We start from the raw sequence: 26,833 nt of genomic DNA on the forward strand, positions 1-26,833 counted from the left end.
AAGTGCAGACACTGGAGACTCCTTCTATAAATATGAAATAATCATTTCCTTATTCTTTGTTTATTAATAGCCTTAGAATATGTCCATTCACCAGTGAGCTGTCACTATAAAACTGTTGCATATTAGAACGATTACAAATCTTTCCTTTGAGCCAGTGTCTGAGAGCCGCTGTTATGGAAAATCAGACCCATCAGATTCCGAATATTGTCTGTAGGACTAGCGTTAAAAGGCAGCATCTTCAAGATCAGTAGTAGGGTGGAATTAATACATCCTTTCCAGACGTATCATATCGATGCCGCGTGAATGCGAAAGCAGAAATGCAGGCCGGAGCAGGCTGCACATGTTGCCGTCTGGTAATTGTATGGTAATCAGTCCTCAGGAGCCCAAGCTCTGAGCCTAAGTGTGATTTGCATGTGCATACTGAAGAGGCGAACACACGAGCCAAATGATGTCATCAATCACACACTGTGTTTATATGCTTTCGTGCCATCAGACCCTGCACCATCAAACATTACCTCACATATAGCAGCATCTATAGCGTCTAATTGAAAAAAGCTTGTGGATGACAAGACAATGGGGCGAATGTGTACAAACACAAAGAGAGGTAATTCGTTTGCAACTCCCCAACACCACCACCCTTTTCCCTCCAAACTCGTATTGTGCAGAAAGCTCCAGCTCCTCCTGCATTCATTTAATAAGCATGAGAATGCAATCAATACAGCGGGGCAGAAAATTAGAAGTCATTTTCATTAAAGGCAAGAGAAGGGGCTGCAGTCATTACTGTCATATAATTTTGGACTTGGTGCTCTGGGACCATTTGTATTCTGCCTCTAACCCCATATTCTCTTCAGCCCCTCTACTGTGCCCCTCTCTCTCTCTCTCTCTCTCTCTCTTTCTCTCTCTCTCTCCCCCCTCTCTTCCTTTCACTAAAATAAAGAACTTTTTCTAGGTCATTTCTCTTCTTGTTCTCTCACAAGATCTGTGCCTGCATCTTTATTCCACACATGTATGTACTGTATATCTATATTTACCCTCAGATTCAGACTCTCTCCACGTCATCAGAAATTTTCTTCGTGTTATTGTTTTTTGACGCCAATTGTAGTTACGATTTGTTTGAATGTCATATTGCTGTAACAGAATAAAAAGGCATACCCACACTCATACTCACATACATACTCGTTCTTTTTCTTTATTTATTCCCAATGTTTTAAGTACAACTACCACAGAAACAAAACGAGAACCCCCCACTTCCAGCTTCTCCAGAAGCTCCAGGGAAATAACTAGGCTTCAGGACCACCACTGAGCCTTGAGTGCGCTAAAAAGAAGTTTAGAGGCTTTTAGCGGCTTTAGCTCAGTCGGCCCGTCATTGTGAAAATGGGCAAAGGCTGTTTCATGCTCTGTTTACAGTAGCTGTTAGGACAAAGAAACAAGACACTTAGCTGCACTTAATGGCAATAGACAAGAGAAAAATATCAACCTTTGCTCTTTTTTGGCCGTGTAAGATGCTTACAGCAATCCAGCTGGCTTAAGTAGAGCATATTTTCTGTCCATTTTGTCTGAAAGCCAGTTTGGTTTGTACGCCGTCTCTCTGCAGGCCTCAACAGGTGAACTGGGTGAAGGTGGACGACGACGTGCCCTCGCATGCCGTCATCATCGGCTCGGATCTCTACATCGAGAACCTTAACAAGTCCTACAACGGTACTTACCGATGTGTGGCCTCTAACTCTGTGGGAGAATCCTATGACGATTACATCCTCTACGTGTATGGTGAGTTCACCAAGCTTTAAGCAATCTTCAACCCTTCTTACACTTCTTCTCACTCGAGCTGAATACGAGATCAATAAGTTTGATCTCAATAACGTATCCTTTTCCTTAGGATATCACATTCGGATCCGAACACTCTTCTATCTGAAAACACTTCTGATACCGTTTACAGCACTAAGCCTGTGGAGAAATGACTCACGTCTGGTCTTAGATTGCAATAATCGACCCCTATTTAAAAGGATTTGTGTTGTGCAGAGGGTCTTTAAGTGGTGAGCTATAGTAGCATTTACAATGCACAGCTGTGCGAGCAAAAAAAGGAAAGAGACTCTCATCAGAAACCATCTGCACCTCCTCATTATTGACTGTGTTCATGTATTTTTCTAATAAAACATTATGACAGATCATCGAAGAAAGAGATGTAATAGATAAGCACATACGGCGACTATAAGTGTTGTTGTTTTTTCCGCTGCACGATTAGAAACAAGGACCTAATCAGTGGAACTTGTGCTTTTTGGTTCTTTTACTACAAACTCAAAATATGACAGTAAAAATGTCCTGCTGCATGGTTTCGGTGTGCGACAATGGCAGTTCAACATGGACGATTTGCTCAGATGAACAGTGCTACTTTATCTGATCAGTTCGGAAACTGCTGCAGTGAAAATACTGACCAAAAAAAAAGATGCTTATTGAGGATTAAAATAAGAAGCACACTGATACCACAGGATTTTGTGGAATAATGATATTCTTACGTTTAGTGAATAATGACTGAGACATTTGAATCATTTGTTATGTTTAAAGTTATGGAAGAATCGCAAGAGGTATTCTTGTTATCCTTTACAACATAGCAGCCGCAAACAGTTATTCCTTAATCGACCTCTCTTTTTTTTTTTCGCTTTCTTGGAGATAACACAAGGTGCAGAAGACTTTAACAAACCTCTGACACTGGAGACTCCTTCTTTAAATGTTAAGGACTTGTCTCTTTACATATAAATAACAAAATTACTTTCTTTGTTAAATAACAATTTCATTTAATAAATAGATTTATTGGTAGAGCCTGAGGGCTTAACTCTCTTTTCTGTCCCCAAACACGGATAAAACGGGAGGGTTGCATCAAAGAAGGGCATCCCGTGTAAAACCTGTGCCAAATCAAATATGTGGATTGTTCGGTGTATCGTGGCAACCCCAAACAGAGAGCAGCCAAAGGACAACAATAGCAACAACAAGACCAACATTTATTGTTAGTGTCTGTCATACAAGTCCCTGCACTCAAAATAAAAAGCCTAACATATATTAATAAGGACATTGATATAAAAATGTGATTTGCCTTCTTGTTAAAGTTGCTGTTATACAAAATTAATAAAACACCTTCTGACCAATTTGAGAATTCAGCAGAGCTGCATTATGAAACAGAACAGTGTGAGTTTGTGATGGTACAAATCTACTGCTAGTCCGTGAGGTTTGATTAATATTCAGCGTTGGAACGTCATGCTTAACCAATCTCCACTGAACAGCGCTCCGAGCCCCAGATTCAAGTACTGTTGGATTTTATTAGTGAAACCTTTGGTACAGTTGGTCAATGATCCTGGTACCACCAAATGGTTTGCAGTATAATGGTCTTGTTTTAGTTGCTAAATGCTACACCGCCTGAGCAGTAAACTCAGATATCCAACTTCAGTAAGTGTGTTTCAAATCCTTTCTCTGGAACACTGTGGGAACCTGCCAGGCTTTTCGCACTTCTCCCCCACGATACGCTTGGCAGTCATTGCAGGTGGAGAATTCACAAGCACCCAGCCTGTAGAAGAGGACAGGGGGAGTTACACACACCACACGCACCTCTCACCCAGACTGAGGTGAGATCAACAGCCTTATTAAAAGCAGCGTGGGCCTACGGAGCCCCGTCTGGCCGCTCGATGGCTTTGATGTCTGCCACCACTTTTTAAATGTCTACTGTAATTCAGCAGCATATCTTGTCCTAGTATTAGAATTGCAAATGGAGTGTGGAGCCTGGAAGCAGGGACCGGGCTGTCAGCGCTTAATCTTGCGTCATGTTGCTCTGACAACCCCGCACAGCCTCCCACCTGAACACAGTGTGTTAACAGAGCGCTCTGACACCCTCCAGTATTTTACAAGCACCACACATGCACTCATAAAGACAGGCACCAATGACATCTGCACGCTTCATAGTCTTATAATTATTCTCCATCGTTTTTAACGCGATGACATCTGCTTATTACAAACAGTGGTCCTGTCACTTTCTGAGCTTCACTACTGTAGTTGGCGTGGTTTGAAAAAAAAAAAAAGTCACCTCAAGTGTCTGAAATAGTCCAAAATTCTGTAAGGGATGGCACAGTTAGAGGCTTTTGTAATCTGAGGCGAGAGAAAGAGTGTGACAAAATGGCTGTTTAGCAAGTTGTCAAGCTCATGGCACATTTTCACACAATCCAGCGCATGCATTAAATGGCATAGCAGAACGGTAATTGTTGAAGCATCAATGCATGATCGTATAGAAACCATCTCAGTAGTGTTTTAATACACCTTTCAAGGATTTCATGTGGAAACGTAAAAGCATTAAGTATTCCATTAGAACCGTGCGTGTCAGCTGGAAATAAGAGTGCAAGAAATGTGTCTTTGTCACACTCTCTCTCTCTCTCTCTCTCTCTCTCGCTGTGCCGCCGCATTGAACAACACTGAAAATAACTTCACACGATTATAATTGGAAGGCTTCTGGTCCTTCGTACTAATTTATGAATGACTTCTCCTTGAAAGAGTTAAATCAACTCTGAGATTGTCAGAGGCAGGATTTGTGCCTTTTCCTTACATATAGCCAGAACAGATGTATTGCAGCAGCCTTGTCCCTCTAATGCAGCTATTGGAAGCTAAGTGATGAAGAACGCTCAGAGAGGGTCTGGCACTAAAGAGGTTATAGGCGTAAAAACGACATTCCCTGAGACACATTTCCAGAGCTTCAGTGCTAGAAGAGCCTTGCAGGGGAATGAGAGGCAGCATACAGGGCTGTAACCAGTTTACTGCACACTGTTAACCTAATAGAGACTAGCTTTTTCCTCCACAGCCCCAGCCCCTTTTTATTGCACCCTCCTCCTCCGCTTGTCACCCTCGCTCTCGTTCCCTTTCCGTAACACTTCCGATAGCGCTTAGAGTGCTTTCCTCTGTCATCGTGCTGCCGCCTGCGAGAAATCGATCACTGCACACGCACAAGACGCAGCCTAACTCCAGAGAGAATGGGTTTTGCAGTGTTGTTGTGGATTACAGCTTATAATACAGTCCTGGCTCTGGCTCTTTCCAGCGAAGAGCTCCATATGTCTCCGTAAATGCCAGGGCGCATAAAAAGATATTCGTCACAGCACAAGTCGCATTTCCCCAGCCACAAAGCCAGAGCTGATCGTCTCTCTCACGACGGAGACAAAAAGCCGTGATTGATAACGTGGCTCATTTCGCGACAAGATACAGACTACTTGAGAGAGCTAATTGTCCCACGTACTCAACATCTAATTCGAAGCAGATGAGAACACTTCTCCCAGAAGTACACGTTACTCCCAAGCAGCAGCCTGGCTCAGTCGAGCAATCTTCAAAATATGCTCTGGAAAAAAAAAACAAAAAAAAAAACACAAGATCTGCAGTCCTGCCATTGCGGGCCAAATCCCATCACTGTGTCATTATAATGAAGCTGTAAATTCCCCTCGCTCAACACACTCCTTCCATTCTTACAGCCCCGCTCACTTTCATTACATTTGAGCCGCCGATATTTCCCTCGCAATTTGTTGCAGTCGTGACACTCGCATTTAAAAGTCAGATTTCTACGATACATCTTGGCTGCTGTCAAACATGGCTTCGGTAGTTTGCCTCTCAAGAAATCACCCAGCTGGAAATGCAAATGCGCAAGTATCAGACTCGGTAATGTAAAACGCTCCCGGAAGTGTCAGAAATGGCAAGGCATGGCAAATTACACGCATGTCAATGGAGCCGAACCTTAGTAACAATGAACCTGTGGATTGGTAGCTGCTAACCAAGGCTGCTTGACATTATCAGGAGTTCAAGTGATTTCCTGTGCTCCTGAATTGGATTCATTATGATGGCTGACACGTGTAAACGTGTCTTTCTCTTCTGCATGCAATCGAGGATTCCTTTCAATGAGTGTTGAAACATAGACGCTGGCCGTGATAAGCCCTCGTTCGGAAAGTAAGAAACAGACATGTGCACCATGCTGGATTCTCATGTCAATTGTTATCCTCCAGTAAACACGCCATCCCGTTAGCAGAACCCAAACAGGATATCTGTTTGCAAAAAACATGAGCAGGATGATGACTACACGGCCAGACTCACTCCACTGCCTCCAGCCGACCCACTGATGCAACCTACCTGTAAATACTCTCATTAACGTGTACACCCGCACTTGATTGTCATGAAATTGGCCAGGATGCAGCATGTGCTTCTTTTTCATCATTAGCCTTGTCATAGATTCATCGCTTAATAGGCCAGAGGGGACTCATCAGTCTCCTGTCATGCCATGCAGCCAGCAGATTGGGCGGATGCTGTTTTTTTTTTTTTGAGGCACCCAGTGGCTTGGTCCCACCTTCCCTCTCCTCTCTCAGTCTACACATCTCACAGCCAGAGGAGTCCTCTCTGCAGCACCTCCACCTCAATCTGTTTGCTGGGATCATTAATGGAGTGGACTCCCCCAGCCCCTCCTTTGTTAGCCGTTAATTGGAGTCAATCACTCTAGGATTCTTGTCAATGCTGGATTTGACTGTACTCATTGTTATGTTATGCCATTCATTCAACGTCTGTTTCACCCATCGATCCCAAAAAAGGCAAGAAGAATGCACAGAGCTAATTGAATTTACTTGCTTTTACTGAGTAAAGTGTGCTAGGTCTGGCACTTATTGATGGAACGTTTCTCTGTTTTGCCAGAAACAGATGGGATGAATTTGTCTGCATATGCCTCTATCTGTCTCTGCCACTGGAAAGCACACAGATCCAAATAGGTTGTGGGTTTTCTTTCTTTTTTTTTTTCTGAGGCAAATGACAGACAGACGAGGAGATGCAGAGGTGGCTCTGTGTTTATAACCCCAGAGCATCAGAACCGTTGCAATATTTGTCAGGATTAGGTCCCACCCTTTACGTGCAAACAAAAGCCCTGTTTGAACAAACAAACAGCCCAAGATAGAAGGTAGTTGTTGGGCAAATCAACAGCCCTAAGGTGTTGATCACTCTTTTACTTGCGTATGCACTTTGCATAATGTTTCTGAATGACCGTTCAGTATCTTCCGTCCCCTGTGCACCTGAAAATAGCACCATGAGCTTCTGCAGCACTGACGGCACCCCGTACCTCCTCTCTTCCCCGCTGTTTATGCATGCCTGATCGCAGGTAGAAGATACACCCTTTTAGCAAGTGGTCCACTGGGAAGGCACAGAGAGAGAGCTGGGATCGAGGGAGGGACTCTAAAATGCTGTATGATGAGCTCTCCTTCCTGCATTCGCACGTCTGGGGAATTGGCTTAACTGGCAGTGTTTTGCCGTGGCTCAGGTTTAATGAGCCTGCTCCACACACCTCACATCTCAGCCTGCTGAGATGATTCATAATGTGCTATGATAAACCCACACAAGCGTGACACGGCAGGAGCGCGCCTGCTGTTTAAAAGGCAAGAAGCCCTAAACTTATTGATTCACTCCAGCATTAGTGTGTGTTCTCTTAAAAGAGACATGGCTAAATATTTACACAGAAGACCCCAATGAGGAACATGGAGTAGAGCTACCACAACCTTTTTTTTTTTCCTGTCACATTTTTTAATGACCTGCTGACACCATTAATCCCAAACATCTGCTAGGAATTCACAGTTCGTAACGGGATAGAGCCAATTAAGTTGGCCCACCACTGAGGATGAGATTGGTCTTAAGCCCATAACACAGAATACTCTACCCATTCAGTCAGCTCCCTGTGTGTCTGTCAGTCAGGACTTTTCTTCTTTTTTTGCTTTCCCAAATTTTTCCCCGAGACAAGAGTGACGGAAAATGGTTAAGCATGGTGGCCAATGAAAATAGAGGAGGCGGGGCTTAACTGCTTGGTCGATACATTTAATAATGTACGCCTCATCTAGCCTTGTTTGTTTTAGATACTGCTTTTAGAATCTTTTAGCTACTAATACTTCTTAACAACATACACACGTTCACATGAACAGGAAGAAGCGTTTTAAATCCTTACCCGCTAGGTCTACAGGAATTGAACTAGTTCTAGTTCATCATAATTAACAGAGCATGGATATTATTGCAAGTGAAAGTTAAATGGAACTGCTAGCTACAAAATGTTGCTTTTTTATACTTGAAGAAAGACACTAACACTTTTTGACAATTTAGCAGTCAGTCATAACCATTTTATCCCTGAGAACATTTCTTAATTTACCGAACTAGACACACTATTTATTAAACCCAAGACACGGTAATCAATCTCTAATTGAAACTTACCTGCTGCTCGTCTAATAGCTCATTAGTGTCAAAATCCAACTGGTTTTGTGGCCACGCCGATCAGGGCTTGTTCATTCCTGTTGATTAACACGAACGATGAGGGGAGGATCTTGTATTTCCTGTCAGTGTGGAAAATCTGTTACACTGGCGGAGAAAAACTATGATATCAACTATTGGAAATAAATAACATTAACAGCAGAACACAGTAACGGTAAACGTTAGAGAAAACTTTTGCATTGTTACAGGTGGATAATGGAATTAGTGTAGATAGGGACAAATAGCAACCCAAGGTGACCAGGTGCCCTCTTTTTTCTTGGATACGTCCTCATTTTTAGGTCTATTTATGTCTATTAGGCCTAAAATTTCAGTCTATTTATAATGGAAAAATCCCTTTTTTTTTGGAATGTGAAAAAAAAACCAGACATGTACCACCGAGTCTAGTCAGATAGATTTATTGCCATTTTCTTCTAATAACTCATATACACTCGGATGACATACACACAAACATAATACAGTAACACACCACACACGTCTCCATAAAGCGCAGAAAGTGAAAATATACGACAGCGTGGGCCAAATGGAAAAATACAATAAATAACTAAGACAGCAAACACAAACTAGACAGGACAGCAGTAATATCAGATGGATTTTTAGTAGTAAAAGTACATAATATCATTGTCACTGAGGAAAATCCTGAATGACAAGCAGTAAAATAAAAGAAAAATGAAAAAGCCACCAAAGATTCTCTTATAAAAATATGAATTTATACATCGTTTTTAATCAGGACACCATAAAGCCAAATGGCTTTCTCGATAGGAATAAGAATAATAGTATATTATGCAATTTTTTTCAGAACAGTAAAGATTAATTACTGTAGAGGCAGGTGTCGAGTGTCAATCACTCACGCACCACAGACGCCGTGCTCTCTTTTGTTAAACCAAATTAAAGTAGCCCTACAGGTGGTTGATTGAATCACTGTAGTTTGAGACAGAAATCAATTTAACCTCTAATAATCTGTGATACAGAAAAAGCTTTTTATTGGCATGTAAAAGAACCACATATAGCCAGAAGTACTGTAAGCCTCCATTTATTTCTAATTGCACTGTATAGTGCTTTTAGTGAATTAATAGATGTTGCATCAAGTAATACACAATGTATTCACACTTTTTTTTAAATTTAATTTTGATCTTCTCGTTCAGGACTAGACTGCGCTCCGTGTGAGACGCATGCTGAAAGACAGGTAGCGTCTGCCATTTTCCGAGTTGTTGCAGCGTGCCGTGTGTGATGGAGGCAGCTCTGCAACTTACTCTCTCTCTGCATGTTTCTCGCCATCTCTGGCTGTGTTCCCTCCTCCTGGATATTTTATCATTAGCGAAGGGAAGTGTTCCCGGGCTCCCGCCGAGCTCTTTTGATGGAGCGCGGACAACAAAGCTGGGAGGGGAGACAGCCGGCCAATTTCCTCAGCACAGATGTTAACACAGTGGTATCTGTCTGGATGCGCCGGGCAAACAGTGGCACCGCCCGCGTCACTTTTCACGCCTGTTATCTCAGCAGCGAGCACAGGATCCACACGATCCGCACACATCCTCCCCTAACCAGAACCAGCCACGTATTATTTCATTTTACCCGTTTCATTAACAGTCACCTGTTTGTCTGTCCTGATTACTCCACACGCAAAGGAACATTTCCAGCAACAGACAAAGGGGCCTTGAGGGTTTTTTTTGCATGCTTTTAGGTGCACCAGTTGAATAGGGAATAATGTTCAAGGATGGGATCACCAAGCTTCGTAGATGGTAAATGACAAATTAACACCCACCTCCTCACCTGCCTCTAATGAATTTGACTCATTTCATTAGCAATCCTGATTAAAAATCCTATGCACCATTGGTTAACCGGCACTGCTGGTGCTAATCTGCACCCCGTCGAACCAAATCATACCAACATACCAACACAACCCCCTGTAGAGAGCATGACAGAGATACCTCAGCATCATGGTTTGGTGGTATGGGCTCCCATCTCCCCATTTCTCTTTCTGTTGTCTTCTGTTCAAAACATTTTGTCTTTCTTTTTCCATTCTTCCCTTTCATTGTTCCTTCATTCCTTGGCTTGACATCTTAAGGTGCTTTCACGCTCATAAGACCTTTTTTTGAATGGCTGCTGACAATATTTTTTTCATTTTCAACTTCGGGTCCAGTGAGGATAAACATTCAGGAGATGATGCCACAGTCATCCACAGCCAGAGAGCAAGGCAGAGAGCTAAATTAGACACACATCTAAATGTGTCCCCTTCCTCGGTTAGTCACTGTTGCATGATAGGTAAGAGATAATTAGTGGGTGGGAACTGGCAAATGACAAAATTGCATAAAAACAGAAAAGAATAAAAGTTTTCAAAAAAGCTCTGAGTGACATCGAGAGGGATTTTTTGTTTCTTCTGCACCAATCAGATCACAGCTCAGGCAAGAAAAATAAATCTAGAGCATAAAGAGCAGGAGAAACATTAGTCTTGTTTGTAAGGGAATAGAAGCAGATTAATGACATTTTATTTTAAATGACAGAAGTTTCACAGGCAGTGTTCCAGTGTTCTTAAATATTACAATGTGTCTGTTTTTAGGACACAATGTCCCAACATCCCGTTTTATCCGTCCCAAAGTCACAAAGCTTGACCAGTTTTTTTTTTGCTAATAATAATAACCTCATTTAAATAGAAAGCTAGGCTAGTTAGCTAATACGCTCTGGGACTACTAAGAGCGATGATATGAGTACAAAGAGTGGATCAAGTGAACTTATTTATTTATTTATTTATTTTACATATCACCGCAAATGCATTAGTGACCTACACTGGCTTCTTTATACTATGTTTAAATGCAGATTTTGATTTTGTTGCTTTCTTTGCTGAGTGATGGTGTATACCATAATTGTGTTAAGTTTGATTTTTTGGCTTCATTTTTGTTACTTCCCCGTTTTCATTTTTGCGTGTGTGTGCGCGTGCCTGTGTGTGTATGTGTGCGTGCGTTTGTGCGTGCGTGTGTGTTGTGTTTTCCCATCCAGATGCCCCCACCACCACCCCTATACCCACTACAGCCACCACCACCATGTACACCACCACCTCTCTCCCAGGTATCACCCAAGGTATAGTATGACCTCCAACCGCCCGCCCGCCCGCCTACTAGCCTGTGTGTGTGTTTGTGTGTGTGTGTGTGTGTGTGTGTGAGAGAGAGAGAGAGAGAGAGAGAGAGAGAGAGAGAGCGAGCGAGCGAGAGAGAGAGAGAGAGAGAGAGAGAGAGAGAGAGAGAGAAACAGGGAGAAAGAGAAGACTGCCGGTAGCTAGTCAGTCCTGATAAGATTCTCTTGCTGATAATGAGTGGCTGCTGCTCCCATCTGTGGCCAGACCAGTCCTGGCCCTGCTGCAATGCCAGGTCCAAGAGCCATCATGTTTCTCTCAAATTTTAGCACAGCTTGCTCCTTTAGCAAGCTAATCTTATCAGGATCTGGAGCTGTATCCAGGCCTGTCTGCTGCCAGGATTACAGAACCCCTTTGTGTTTCCGGAGGGGTGACAATGACGGCGCTGTCTGGCCGGGGTTACACACAAACAGGTTCATGCTCCTCTTTTCTATCGGACATTATTCCGTCCAGTTATGGTGCTTCTTCGATAGATAAGCAGAGTGACAATCATATTTGTGCTCAGGTTTTTTTTAAAGGTATGAATCCTCAAGAATATTTTTAAAATGGCTACTATATCTCCCAAAATGTAGTCCATCAGCCTCATAAGACTCATCAAACTCGTTACTTTTGCCCTGGAGCTATGTGGCTAATGCAAGTAAATCTGTCTCACCCGAATTTCTTTATATATATATATATATATATAAACACAGCCATAAATCTTCAATTGACATTGTTAGGTTAATAATAATGCGAAAAAAAAAGCTCTGAATTCTCAATTCTGATTTGCTAGAAGGTGGTGATTCATTTTTTATAACAGCATCTCTGATAATAGTACCAGATGCCTGCTGCGAGGCATATCATAGGTTTATATTAATGCACCCACTCTAATACGATCTTCTTTTATAGTAACAACTCAGTCCTAGCGACCTGTATGGCAGACGCTTCACATAATCTAAGCCTGTTAATGTGGAGAATTTACACGCTGTTTAATTATACATTCAATTTATGTGCTTTAAAAGAAATAAAGCGCATCAGGACACGATGTTATTGGAAAATATTCAAACTCAGAATAGTGACAGTAACAGATTTGAATGTTGGGCAACACGTTGGATTATTTTTAAGTTTATTCCAATGGCGAATGAGCTTCTAACTTTTATGATTATAGATTCTAAATAAACCTCATCTCCATGTCTGTGTGACATCAGTGAAGAACTCAGTGCATTCAGTTTGTGTTTCTGGTTGACTGCCATCGCAGCTACAGTGCAAAAGCTTAAAAAACAAATTTCAGGCACCCGGAAAAAATTCTCGATGAAGTACATTCGGAAAGTGAACCATCCCTTTAATCATGTGCATACATCTGCATTGCTTAATCCACTTGGAGAACATTGCTTACTTTTAACAAGATGTTGTTGCTTTTTTCTAAATATATTGTTATTTCTGTTCCTAAATTTCCTGCGTTCATTAGAAATTAGGCTGTGCTGCCCTCATAAAAAAGACAAACAAATGGTATTACTGTGTGTACGCTTCACACGAAATCTAATAGAACAAGGCAGCAGACTAAAAATAGGACCAGTTGAGTTTTATTTCCAGTTCTAGATTTCACAATTAAGCAAGCTCTGTCGATCACTCACGGTCTAACTCCACCGATTCTCTGACTCACTGACTATATTGTGTGTCTTTGTGGAGTCGGCGAGTAATACATGCGGTCTTGTGATCTCCCTGCCGCCATCATTAGCCTTGCCGGTCCTTGGCTATCGTTCTCAAAGAATATGGTGAGCTAATAACGCTTTTGATAATAGAAAGCAAATTCAATGTTGCTGCTGGCTCCAAACTCTAAAATAGCCATTGATGTGATTTGCTGCCTATAACAATTATGGTTTTGAAGCGAGCAAGTTAGATCATTTTGCTCTCCATTTTCAGTGTTCCTCAGGGCAATTCTTTATATTACACAGAACATAGCTCAGTATGGCAGAGATGAGATGCGCACTTTTTCTTTCTTTTTTTTTTTGTGTGTGTGTGTGCTTTTGAGTTGAAGCAGAACAGCCCTCAGCTACAAGTGCAATCAAACATTCGGGGCTGACTTGTGCGGATGATTTGAGTGAATCTGTAAAAAGCATAAAAATGAATCAGGCTTGATTAGGCTGCATGATTGCACTTAATGAAAGCACCAGTGATGCATGCTGATTAGACACACCCTGTCCTCTGCATTATCAAACCCAACCTCAACCAGCACCAAACAACCTACCTGCCTTACAATCACCCATTGGAATAGCAGCACCTGGATTAATGACACCACACTGATATTACCATGTGTGAGGAATAAAATGCAAGGCGGTGTGCCGTAATAGGAAAAATAAGGAATAATGCATCATGCGGTGGTGTGGTGCGTGCTCATTAACCCCCTGAAGTGGATCATTTTTCTCAAACAGCACAATCCGGAAGTGTTTTATTTCTCTGACACCACAGCGATTTACCAACAATTACACATTTTTAATTGTGCTTTTTAACTGCACATTTAATATAGTGGAACATCAATAAGTTCCTTCCTGTAATTATTTTATAATCGCAGCTATAAACAGTCATTCTCTCACAAGCCTTTCTTTTATCCTCACTTTCATAAGACAAAAAAAAAAAGATTTCTGTCTGTTGCAGCATGCTGACACTAGAGACATAAATCTAGTATAATCTTTCATAAAATTTAGAAATATGTCTCCTTACAGAAACCTAAAATCTATTGTACTACGGTTGGCGCCGCTCACGAAGACGAGCTATTATATACATAACACCGAAATAACACCTTGACCAATCAGAATCGAGAATTGAACAGCGCTGTGGTATCATATGCTGAGTGTTGTGCTATGATATTTTGCACAGCACTTACACCACGCCTCGTGTGAGCTTCTTTCCTTTTTGCACTGGCGCTACAATGGAAGTCTGTGTCAAACAGAAACACGCTCAGAAACACGTCATCCGACCGCAGCGAGTTCTTCAGTGATGTCACACAGACACGGTGGTGTGGTTGAGGACACAGTGCGACTTATTGTCATCTATAAGAACGAAATTACAAATCTTCCTCTGTACGATTGCGTTTTTCTCCGTGCTCACAGCACATACTTGTGATTGTTCCTTGAGTTTTTGCACTGGCGTTACAAAGGGAGTCTGTGTCAGTCAGAAACATGTCATGTGACTGCATCATGTGAGTTTATCAGTGATGTCACACAGGCACTGTGGTGTAGTTTAGGACACAGTGAAACCTATAGTCTAATGTAAAAAAGGAAATTACTCATCTCGTTCTGTGAGGTCGAGTGAGGACGTCAGTGTCAAACAGAAACTTACCCAGTAACACACTCATTTGACTGCATTAAGTTTTTACTGATGTCACACAGACATGGTGATGTAGTTTAGGACACTGAGTCTGTTGTCTGTTACAGTAATCTGACTTACTTTCATCTATAATCGTGGAATCTCATTCTGTTAGTTCCAGTTTCCACAACCCTACGTAGCAGTAAGTCTTCTTATATGAGCCCAGATTTATGCTTTTACTTCTGATTGTATCCTATTATACTTGTGTATTTCGCTACACTGGCCACCACCTTGCCGTAAAGCTCTGATTTCTTTTATCCGTTCAGGGGACGCGTATAGATCAGAAACACCAAATGAATTTATCAGTCCACCGAGGTAGAGGCCACTTCAAGATTTAATACATTTTTGATAAACTGGCTATGAGAGGAATGGAATGGGCTATACTGCACTTTTAAAAAATCTATTAAAGCCCTAACAGAAGGCTAAAGTGCTCTGCAGCTTCAGGAGGTGACATTTAGAGATGACTAAATTGCCATTTAGACCGAAAAATAAATGGCTACATGGAGAGGCTTTGCTGAGCGCCATACGTAACAGAGCCCAGTGTCATTCATTGCTATTTGTGTTGCCAATTTTTTTCCCCTGCTAAACACAGCTCAGAAATGGATGTTTATCGATTTTCCTTGAGTCCGTTTTTTTTTTTAATTTGAAAAAGCTTTTGCAAATTTGATCTCAGAATACACATCACATTTCTCATAGCCCTTTTGCGTTTTTCTATTTCCTCCCTGCAAATTTTTTTATTATCACCCCTAATTTCTAGTTCAGAGCCACTATGAAAAGGGTGACACGCCCAGACACAGAGGTGCTCATTCATCCCCGTTCATCTCACAGACACAAGTACAGTGGCTGACTGATGACCTTGGCAATTGTGCTGTCAGGAAAAATGACAAGTGTATTCCTAAACCTACTTGTAGAAAAAGCAATTTGCCGGATGACTAGAGTTTATTGAAGAAAACAATAGCGACCGAAACAATGGCTACACTAAAACACACAACAGAAATGTCATTAAAGAATTGCTCTCCCTCATTAATAAAATGCAGTCAAATTAAATGCCACTTTTTTTTTAATTGATGAAAAACCATAAGCGGAGTTGGCAAACAATTCATTTCAGCCTTCAGCAAAAAAAAAAAAAGTGGGTGGGGGAGGATTTAAATGGCGTAAACACCATCTGCTAAACTGATTTTGAAGTTGAACAAATGAATTGCCCTGTACAAGCACTTGCAAGATAGAAGTCCATTTCTCTCACTGTTTGATTTCAGCTGCGGAGTACAGCACGGACAGAGAAGGATGGCTCGTTGGCAAAGAAAAGGCTAATTCGCTAAAGGTCAATTGCATTACCAGCGGGAAAACAACGACTGCAGTGCAGTGATACACAGCACACAGAGAATACCATCCTCTGGAATTTATTGCACTTAGCATTTATTGTGCTCATGCAAACACAGAAATGCGTCCAATAAGTCTTTTTTTATATGGAGCTGTATTGTTATGGGAGCCATGATTGCAAGCTATGATGGCCAAGCGGAGATGGGGATCATAAAGGCGGCCTGCTGGTAATCAGAACCCCAAGTGTGAAGCTGCCAGGCATCACGGGCTGAGTAAACACACATAGACACACAGACACGCTTAACTGAGAGGCTCAGCCTGATTTTCCCATCTTCACATCAACCAAACTGCCATTCTGCACCATTCGATAGCAGTGATTACTGTGTGAACAGTTACAAATGTTCCAGAGGAGGTCAAAACGAAAATTGTCTGCACTCAAAAACAAAAAAGTATACAATTAGCTTAATTGTATACGCTACATTATACCTATGAGAAATGCTCCTCGCTGATTGGCCGACAGGTGTGCGTTCACTCTTTCTATCAGGATTTGGGGTTGTGCATATGAGGTTGTGTGTTTAGTATGTTTATGTGAAGTTTCCATTTATGGAATATTTATCTTTATAATTGAAATTTGAACTGGCTAGGATTAGACATTGATGCTGCTTATTTTATTCACCCTATTCTTTCTGTTCTTTCTCATTTATTATTTAAACCAGCTCCGAAAGCTACACCTGTCAGTCTTAGTGAAGCCTTTATTATTATTAGTGCACTTATTATTATTTCTTAGCATTTCTTACCTTTTGGAAGTTGGGGTCAGAGCACAGAGGCAGCTATGATACATCGCCCCTGGAGCAGAGAGGGCTGCCAACAGGGGCAGCTTGGACATCCTGGGTCTTGAACCCCGACCTTCAGATAACAACAACCATATTAGGCAGAATCAGACTTTTCTAACTCTAACTGTAACAGACCTATACTCCATTTCTGCCCGTTTTTTCTATCCTTCTGACAAAATTCTCTTACTTTACCACTTCAAAGCCAGAGCCCTGAAACCTTGTATGGAGCTTGAGGGTACTGACGCACACTTTTGTCAGAGGTTTCATTTTTTTTTCTCCTTACAGTCTCCTCCTATTCTCAATTTCGACCACATAGGCAGCTTTTTTGTTGTTTGAACTCCTTTCACTTCTTCACACTTTCAGCTTCCACAAACTTGCTGTAAAGTTGAAGACTGTAATAACTTAAGTGCTCTGTGCTCATTTCAGTTTGTTTTCTTCTTGTTCATTTCCCTTCCTCTCATTTGGTGCCTGCTACAATTTTCAAGAGAGCTTCAAAATTATAGCCTTAGTGCATATTTTTCTTAGATATACACGTTTGCATTTTCCCCTTGCTAACTTAGCCTGCTTTGCCAAGCCAGCTTAAGGATGTTATTTGAATGCAATGTTTTTTGAAAGGTTCCTAGAGCTATAATCATATAATTGTGAAGATTCCTTGAAAAAAAAAAAAACAAATCAATGGAGAAGTGCAATAGATATGAAATAGACACTTTCTTTATTTTTGGTTTCTCATACGTTTTTTGGTGTCGCTCAGATAGCTAAGCATTTAAGAAAGTTAAATTACCCTACACTTTTTTTTCAAAGTAACACCTTTAATTTTTGTCTTCTCAGACAGAGGAGGACAGTATAATCTAAAAAGAAGAAATTCAGTCGTCACTCGGATCTCAGTCTTTGTAGCTATACAATTAGAATTATAATGTCATGCCCATAGTGGCAAATTTTGCTGATTTTCAGCACGTGTCCTTCCCCTGTGCTGCAGGCGCATGTTCAGTTGCTGTCCCTGGTGTAAATACATTGTTGCAATTAGCCACGATGCAATGTGTCCGCTGTCATGTCTGCTGATATCAGCTGCTGATGTCAGCAAGGACAGTGCCTCAGGTGATCCGAGCTGAGACAAAGGGCTGTGCCTAGGCAGGATAGCCACTGCTGTTCGGCTGACGCATTGATATGCTCCTGCCCCGCAGCCTTCGACTGTAACAGGGTTAGCAGGCTCCCAGGGAAGCCTCCTATGATTGAGGGTTGGAGGACAAGCAGCAGATTGCACTACTTATTTTGGAGAAGCTCCTGCATTTCTCCTGTCCCAAAGGAGCAGTGAAGAATCACACCCTCCTTCCAGCTCCTCCACTTTAACTATCTGTTAAAAGTCTGTCTTCACAAACCCATCCTTTTTGATGGGAATCTCAGCATGCATAAGAGGGCGGGAATCTTTCTCGTTCCTTCTCAATGTCAAATAATAACCTAAAGATATTATTCGTTACTTTGATCAACACCCTCTATTCAGATGCACATGCTTTATCTCAAGATGTTGAACTCGAACCGCTCGCCCGGAGTGAACCAAGCATGCGTTCAAAGGCTCCAGCTGTTCATCTTTGATAACCACTCTGCTTTCGGACATGGCAGAAGTGCTCTCAACCCATTAGTTTTCAGTTTCTAGTGAAGACTTTACGTAGAGTTCATATGAAAGCTGACAGAATTAGAAGAGCCTCTAGATGATACTGGCTCAGTTTCTTTACTATACTTTTACAGTTTCAAAGAACATTCCCTGCATACCAGAATGCGACAGACCAGCATAATTTAGCTTAAAGGTACGTCCTTCAAATGTTTCCGAAAAAGCAAAGCAGTCCTTTAATGTAGTTTTCTGATTGCAGTCTGAGCATTTAGGTGTACTCAGACATCCTGTTAGCCTGCACAAGCACCGACAATTATTATGATTATGCACATTTATTAATACATTTTTTAAATCCTTTCATAAATCCTCTGAAATAACCTTATGTTAGCCAGATAGCTGTATTTAGAAGTGAATATCCTGAAGATTAATGAATCTGATGGAGAAATTCTCCTCAGAAATCCCGTTAAACTACCTCACATTAGCCCATTAGCTGGATTTAGAAGTGAAAATGAACATGAATGAGTAAGTCAGCCTAACACATTTTAGCTATCTACTGTAGCTCGCACGTACAGGAATCATGTTAAGCAGCTAACAAATCATCTCTCCTAAAATGATGCTAGCTTAACTTATATAGGCTAGCTATCTAGCATCTGAAATGGCAGTTATGAATATCTGTAAAAGTTAAGATAAAACAGTCAGTAGCTCAAGATAGCTACAGTAGCTGTAACTAGCTGTAGCATGGAAGATTTATAAATCTTACAAAAATCCTTTCAGAAAATCCGAAAATCCACCTTGGCTAGATAATTAACATGTATTGATGTGACTTATTACTATATATATTTAATAATGGCTAGTTCTCACACCATGCTGATCATATTTGGACCTTAAAATGATTTTTTTTCTAGATTAGCTCTCAATTCAACCCCACATTTCAACTTCACTGCAGAGTTTTCCCACTCATTGACCCAAGCTGTGTTGTGTGTCATGCTGCTTTGATTGGAGAGCAGTTGACTCCTTAAAACAGCACCTGCCACAGGTTTGCTCCTTCTCATCTCAGCATGCAGAGATTGCACTGCTCTCTCTCATCTTCCCTGGTGTGCTGTGCTTCGGATGCTAAGCCTCCACCACACATCCATACTTTGACCAGCTCCGGTAAACATGGAGAAAAGAGGTAAACTGACCCTGCGTCCATCAACACCTTCAACTTAATCTTAATGGAGAGTTAGCAGTGAGCATTAGGTTATGCTTCAAGGCCAAAGTGTCTGATGTTCAGACAACAACTGACATCCCTAATGTTTTTTCAACCCCATAACAAGCACCTCTGCATTGCAGAGAAGCTTTCCTGGTGTGTTTGAAGTGTTCTGTGCCCTAAGGTAATGCACTGCAATGAGGGCTCTAGCTCTTGCACATGCCTCTAAATTTCAGAGCAGGTCATTAATACATGGCACGGGGAAAAAGGAAGGCTTAGATGTAAGCTAAAAGGGAGAGTTGTACTGTTAATGACTAAAACTGACGAACATCGCCTCAAAATAACTACCATGCAAAACGGTCTCTGGCCTTAGATAACATTTAAGCTTGGCTCATTAATGACATATTCAAGAATAATAACTTGTTCAAGTGTTGATAGCAACAAATCGATAGAGGCTAAAAATAGAAGGTATTTTGATCACCATTTCATCATGTTCCTCAATCGCACATGTTCTTTTTTTACTTCTGACTGTAGCCCCCTTGACAGGATTCTGTCAATACCAAGGAACTGGCAACGACTAAAAAAACTCATATTTGCATTGTATCCATTTAATACCATATAGTGTGTTAATATCAGTATCAGTATTAATATTGTTTTATTTATGTATCAGCCACAGCAGGATGGCTGAAGTTCTTATTAAATCCTCATAACAAGAGTTCACACCTTTGAGGTATCCTGTAAAGTGGAACTAATGAATCAGAAATCCTGTCAAATGTTTACCAACTGGCTGATGTGAAAATGGTTTGATTAGAATTAGTCAGAACTGCGATCGACCACTGTTAAGTTCTTGTTCCCTCCCTGACGTTGCTTATTTTCCTATTACAGCATGTTATACAGAGTCATTTAACACCAGTTCCAATTTTCAAACAAACCTGTGATTTGAATTAGGGCCCCAGTAATTACCAATATTAACCAATGCTGCTGTTAGAAAATAAATCAACCCCTTCCACCTGCAATCAATTATTTAAAAGTGATCACGCACTGATAGTTTTACAGGTGTGCCATGATTGTGACCGTGCTGCTCTGAGAAAAAAATAAAAAGATCAACAGTTTGCAGTTCATATACCGCCATCAGCCTTTCAGTTGCAAGTCTATAAAAAAGTGCTGCCCCATTTTCCTAGAAACAAACAAGTGTGTTCTGACTGTGCTGCCTGTTGGATGGTGATGCTCTATTTCCTTTGATGTATGATGTTATATTTGTATTCCTGTTGGATAATCTGTGTGCTTTCTTTGTTTTTTTTTTTCCTCCTGGGCTTGTTGCAAGGTGTTAGTTGTGTGTAAATGTCTTTTGCTTATTGTTTTCCGTTTGTTTTCTGTCCCCCCCCTCTCCCATTTCTCCTTTTTTTGCATGCCGTTCTCCTGTTCCCCTCCTCCCACCACCGCCTGTCACACCTCTCTTCGTGTGCTCAGACGCTGCGCCCAGCACTGAACCCGCTGCTCACGGTTGGTACCTCTCCCTCCTTCTTCTGCTAGCCCAGCATGCCTGGCACTGCATGCCAGCTGATCTCCGAGCACCGCTTAGTGCCCCCTGCCTCTGCAGGCAGCTGGAGACAAGCGCGGCGCTGAAATGACGAAAATGCCATGTTGTGTGACTGTCCGCCTCTTCCATCTGTCTGTATCCGTCTGACCCATCTGTTTGTCCTGCCTGTCCTGTGCTTGTCATCATCTCATGTCTATTGTCCTGGTCTTTTGCACTTGACTTTCACTCACCCACAGGTTTGGCCGCCTAATCCGGGTCTAACCAGGTATTTCTGTTTTAGGCTGCATGAGTCTCTAAGCCGTGCTGTTCCTGTCACATTCCCCTAATCTGCCTGCATCATTCCCATCAATTGAGATGCTCTTCAAATCTTTTTACTTGATCAATTTCTTTATTTATTTCGCTGACAAAGTGAAACAAAACCACATTGCAGATTCCACACCTCATGATAACACGAAGCGTTTCATTTGCATAACTAGCAAACTTTCTTATATTTCAGTAATAATACCAGAATCATGAAGAATTTCAACGTATAAATAATTGCATTCTCATGCAAAGATATTCCACTAACGTTTCATCTTTCTGTTTAATAACTCAATTTATTGCATTAGTTCACAGTTAATTCTATGTTGCACCTTTCTTTATGCCTCACGTGATAGATGTTATATTCAGGTTCTGAATATTTGATTTAATTTTATAATATGAGCTGCATTTCTTCATTCATGTGCATTCACTTTTTAATATTTGAAGAGAAAATAAAAAGATCGAGTCTAATACAAGAGGTACATGTGAAGGTGAGACTCATTCTTGTACACATCTATAATGCAGAAGCAATGTATTTGAGGAGTAAACATGCTCACACCTGGATGGATGAATGCTGAGCAGTGCACTGAGTGCCTGGCATTAATTGAGACTCATACAGTTTACTGTTAACATTTTCCATGTCAGACAGCGAGCAGCTTTACTCTTGTGCCATTGCATTACAGAACAAATCTTGCACGTCTTCCAGTGACTCAAAGGTCAAGAAGGTGAAACAAAATGTGATTTTTAATCAAGACTTTTTTTTATTTTTCCATGTTGTATCTCTGTAGCTGAGCTATTTCCTTACAGAGCACTGGCCAGTACTTGTCTTTGAAAAAGAAATAAAGACAGTCCTTAGTCATGTGCAAGCTCTTTGCTGTTATCAGAATTAACATGAAAGAAATAGTATTTAAAATGTACGTTATGCGCTTTCATCCAGTTGCAAATGTAATCACATAAGAGCCTTGTTTAGGTCAGAAACACCATTTATGTATTTATGATTTCAGCACTAATATTGATTTAGTTGTAATATATACAACTTTTACATCACCAACATTCGAGCAAGCTTTTTTTCTTCTATAGACTGTTCCATAGACCTAGTGAATCAGTATGATTATGTATTTATTGATTTAAAAGCACTGAATAAGGGTATCTGCCAAACACCATAAATGTAAATGTACATGTGAATGTAAAGTCAAACACTACTGAACAGTGTGGAAAGGATATTCAATAATAAGGATATTGTGAATAAGAGCCTTGGCATGAGTGCAGGACAGTCTCTCTGTGAATAAGCAGTTTTTTTTGATACAAACAAACATTACCCAGGTGACATTATCTGCTGAAGCAAGAGTGAGACTTAAGCAACTGTTTTATGGAAGTGCAAATCTTTAGAATATCCATGTGTGAAGAAAACAAGTCACAAATGCACAAAGCTCTGAGCAGAAATAGAGCGTCAGAATGAATCGGGGAAGTCCGGAGGGTGAAAGCGACACAGCATTAGAAGAGTGTCAGGATTTGGGACAATAGAAAGCAAGAAAGACTTGATGAGTAGGTTTCCTCATGTAAAGTAACATGCAAAAAAATGTTTAAAGATGCTTGAAAAAAGTGAGCTACTGTAGTTAAAAGTTCCCTACTCAGTAAAAGTAGCTACTCAGTTCCCTATAGGGGTTTAGCTTAATAACCACATTGTTTGCACATGATAAGCACTGTTTATCCACAAACTAGATGTATCTTAGCAGCACGTAATAGATTCAATACTTTGTATAATGCTACATGTGTCATTAAGTCAGTGTTATCTAATTAGATTATTAGTTAGATTATTATCGCTGAATAAATATTTACCGATGCTACTTACTGTACACAATGCAAATGAGCTGAAGAATTGTTTTACTCACATAAACAATACCAGTAAAGGCTTTTTTTAAAGTTCATTTAAATATTTAAAAAAAAACTGAACGTGACTTGCAGCATTTAAGAAAGCGGAGCAAATGGCTTGTCTGCATGTCTGCATGAAGGAACAAAAATATGTCTTTATGAACAGATCACAGTGTAACACGAGATGAAGTAAAGAACCAAAAGGGGTTTTTGCACTGATGCCATAGAAGAACCATTTCTGGTTCCACAAGAAACCAATCAGTACATGGTTCTTTAAAGATCCCCTTTTATCTTTGTGCCAAAAATGACACTTGTATAGTCTGAAGAACCGTTTTCCACAAGAACAAACCTTTGGACATGGATTTTAAAGGTTCTTTATAGAAACACATACTCTGACATTTAAGAATCTTTATTTGTAAGAGTGTGAAACTCCCACCATCCTGTAAGATAGGTTTGCTTCCTGGTTTTTCCCTCATGTCATTTATAAAATTGGTTTTATTTTTTTTTTCCTATGAGATTTATGACAATGTATTAAAAAAAAAAAAAAAAAACTGATTTAGTAAACAGTTTATAACTTGATAATAAAGACTGTCAGATAATAAAATTGCTGAAATTGAATACTGCACAATATTTCATATACATTCCTTGATACCACTGACTAGTTATTACGAAATCTTTTAACAGTGTAATGAAATAGAACACATGTAAAGCCTTTAATGTGCATTGTTGTTGGCCTATGTGTATTATTTCTTTAATTCTATTAAGCAGGAGTGTGTTTGGTGAAATGCTGTACTGGTGATGTTTCTTTCACATTTTGACCATGCTCTCTCTCTCTCTCTCTCTCTCTCTCTCTCTCTCTCTCTCTCTCTCTTTCTGGCATCAGTGTCCATTTTCACACACCTCGCTTTTGTAGCCCAAGCACAAACCCTGTTTACCATCTTATTTTTTCGACTGCGCTACTTTCACTGTTGGGGAGAGTTCTCTCTTCTCTGATAACAGTCTTTTTTAGTCTCTCTGGTGTAGCCTAGCAACAAGCTGTTCAAGGAATAAGGGAGGTTTTCAACTGTGAGTGTGTGTGTGTGCGTGTGTGTGTGCGTGTTTGTGCGTGTGTGTGTGTGTGTGTGTGTGTGTGTGTGTGCACATGCTTGTGTGTGTGTTGAGGGAGGGGTGACTGGAGTAGGATTCCTCAGCAAAAAAAAGCTAGCACATTACCACAGAAAGTAGTCCCATTTGAGTATTTTGGCTGTACTGTGTGTTTCGCTACTCCTTTCTTCCTTTGTCAGGAGAGAGATATATAAAAGGGTTTACAATATTTGAGAGCTTGGCCTTGTTGAAAAAATGCCCATCTTGTTAGATGAGCATGTCGTTCAGTGGAGCTGCAGCTGGAATATGAATCACGCAGCAGGTGAGAAGAAACATGGCTCTGTGGGTCAGATAGATCAAATCCTTATCAGCGTGTCAGTCCTTGTCATCCACTGGCTCTATAGCCTGACACTCGTGCCTGCTATTAATCGCTCCTCTCTCACCCGATCCAGCATGTACAGTATTTACTGCCACACACACACACACACCCACAGCCTTGTCCCTCATAGCCTGATTTATCACTATCTTGTCACTGTTTTCAGAGCAGTAAATGGAGAGGACCTTTTCTCCAATCTCTCTCCTTCTATTAGAATGAAGGGATCCCAGATGAATGCTGATTGTGAGAGCCTGCAGAGAGATGCTCTCTCACTCTCTCTCTCTCTTTCCCCCTCCCTCCTTCCCCAATATTATTCCACCCCATCCCAGCATGCTCTTTATTCTCCTCCTCATTTTCAAACCAGATGATTGAACACCATTCACATCTTCTTTATTCCATCATTCTTTTGTTTAGTATTTCACCGTACATTCAGACCTGGCAAACACAGAGCTGGCATGTCTCAGCTAGTCATTCGGTGACATCAAGAGCAACAGGAAGAAGCCAGGTGTAAAAGAACCTCTGTGTGGTGCTTCTGATTCTACCAGATAAGAAATGACTACACTCTAGCCAAGTGCAAAGTAATGGTGCAAAAAAAAAAAAATCTGGGGAAAAAAAATTCCTTTCTTACTTCTCCATTCAGCTGAGTTTCCCTTTCATATTGGAGGAGAAAATGATTTTCATTTTTCTGCTCGTACTTTAACCAAATTTCTGCTTCAACTTTTATAATACCAATTCATGAATAATGTCTTAAATTTTGTCTTTTGAATGCCGAAGTAGCGTGTAACGAAACAAAGCCTGTAAAATGAATAGCCAGCTTTAGAAAAGTATGAATAGAAAGCTGCAAGTAACACATGCGAAGCCCGAAATTAAGCAAGGGCTTAGTGAGTTTTCTCACTCTATCTCTCTTCATAACCACTCCAACAATTCACATATACTGTATGTATAAAGTTAAGCCTATTTTTAATATGATTTTTTTTTTAAACATAGAGCACACAGTGGACATATCAACTGGGCAGAATACAATTGATAACACAGCAAAGTAGCTTGACTTCCTGCCTATAATGTAATAAATTTAAATAAAAGTACTTTTCCAATAAATATAATAATAAGGGTGAGAAGAACATAGTGAAAAGAATCTATATACTGTAGCACTGGTCCGTTTCTTCTTAGTATGACCTTCACAGTGAACGTGCAAAGATCAGGACAATGTGATTAGTTGTTTTATTGGTTACATGACACCATGTACATGGCCAGTTACCGTCACAACCTTCAAGAAGCTGCCCTTTTGATATGCTGTTGTTTCTCATGAAATATTGACTAGGTGTCCTGCTTTGCTGCCACACTTGGTTTTCCAGTTGGTTTGCTGAAAATGAGAGACAAAATTTATGTCATGTGACACTACATGCTTGGGTAATTATAGTATTTTGCTGGTCAGATATGTTCATACACATCACTCACTCCAGTTGTCTTTACTACAAAACTGAAAGGAGAGGAAGAAGTCTAATATCCGAATGTATAAGGGAAATAGAAAAAATGTCACAGAGACAATAATGTGTATAATTCAGGTTGAGAGGTTGGATTACAATCAAGTTCGTCTACCAGCTGCCTTTCTCATGCACTAAGTTGAATTTGTTAAGTTTATGTATAATCATAGGACAAGAACATCTTCCAAGACTAGCATTTGCTTTTTTTGTTCTTCTCTGTCCACTGGCCGAGAGAGGGCAGGCGCTTATGTTACCAGAGCGGCGTTGCATGCCGATGCCCAGTCGGCACTCTAATCCTCTATCTGAGAGGCGAACATGATGGAAAGGACACACCTGCCAACATGCCTGTCAGGCTCGGCGTGTGTGGAGGAGATAATTGACCAGTCTCTGAACCACAGGGAGCGACCATAGCAGAATGCAGTGGGATAATGACCACTTTGCTCTCAGCTGGACGGCATCA

General features: G+C 40.8%; 1 protein-coding gene across 6 annotated transcripts in view; it reads left to right on the top strand.

Annotated features, from left to right (window-relative positions):
• The window catches only part of cadm1a (cell adhesion molecule 1a), a 280,906-nt gene that overhangs the window by 243,928 nt on the left and 10,145 nt on the right, over window positions 1-26,833 (top strand). For 2 of the 6 annotated variants that reach the window (XM_060890347.1, XM_060890348.1), the window contains exons 9-11: window positions 1,595-1,767; window positions 11,293-11,373; window positions 21,189-21,221. In XM_060890347.1, coding sequence (XP_060746330.1) covers window positions 1,595-1,767; window positions 11,293-11,373; window positions 21,189-21,221 — 287 coding nt within the window. The remainder of the gene's footprint in view (window positions 1-1,594; window positions 1,768-11,292; window positions 11,374-21,188; window positions 21,222-26,833) is intronic. The other 4 variants (XM_060890349.1, XM_060890350.1, XM_060890351.1 and 1 more) reach the window with 2 other exon arrangements.

The sequence above is a fragment of the Tachysurus vachellii genome, chromosome 17, assembly GCF_030014155.1.
Source record: "Tachysurus vachellii isolate PV-2020 chromosome 17, HZAU_Pvac_v1, whole genome shotgun sequence".
In the NCBI taxonomy this organism is placed as follows: domain Eukaryota; kingdom Metazoa; phylum Chordata; class Actinopteri; order Siluriformes; family Bagridae; genus Tachysurus; species Tachysurus vachellii.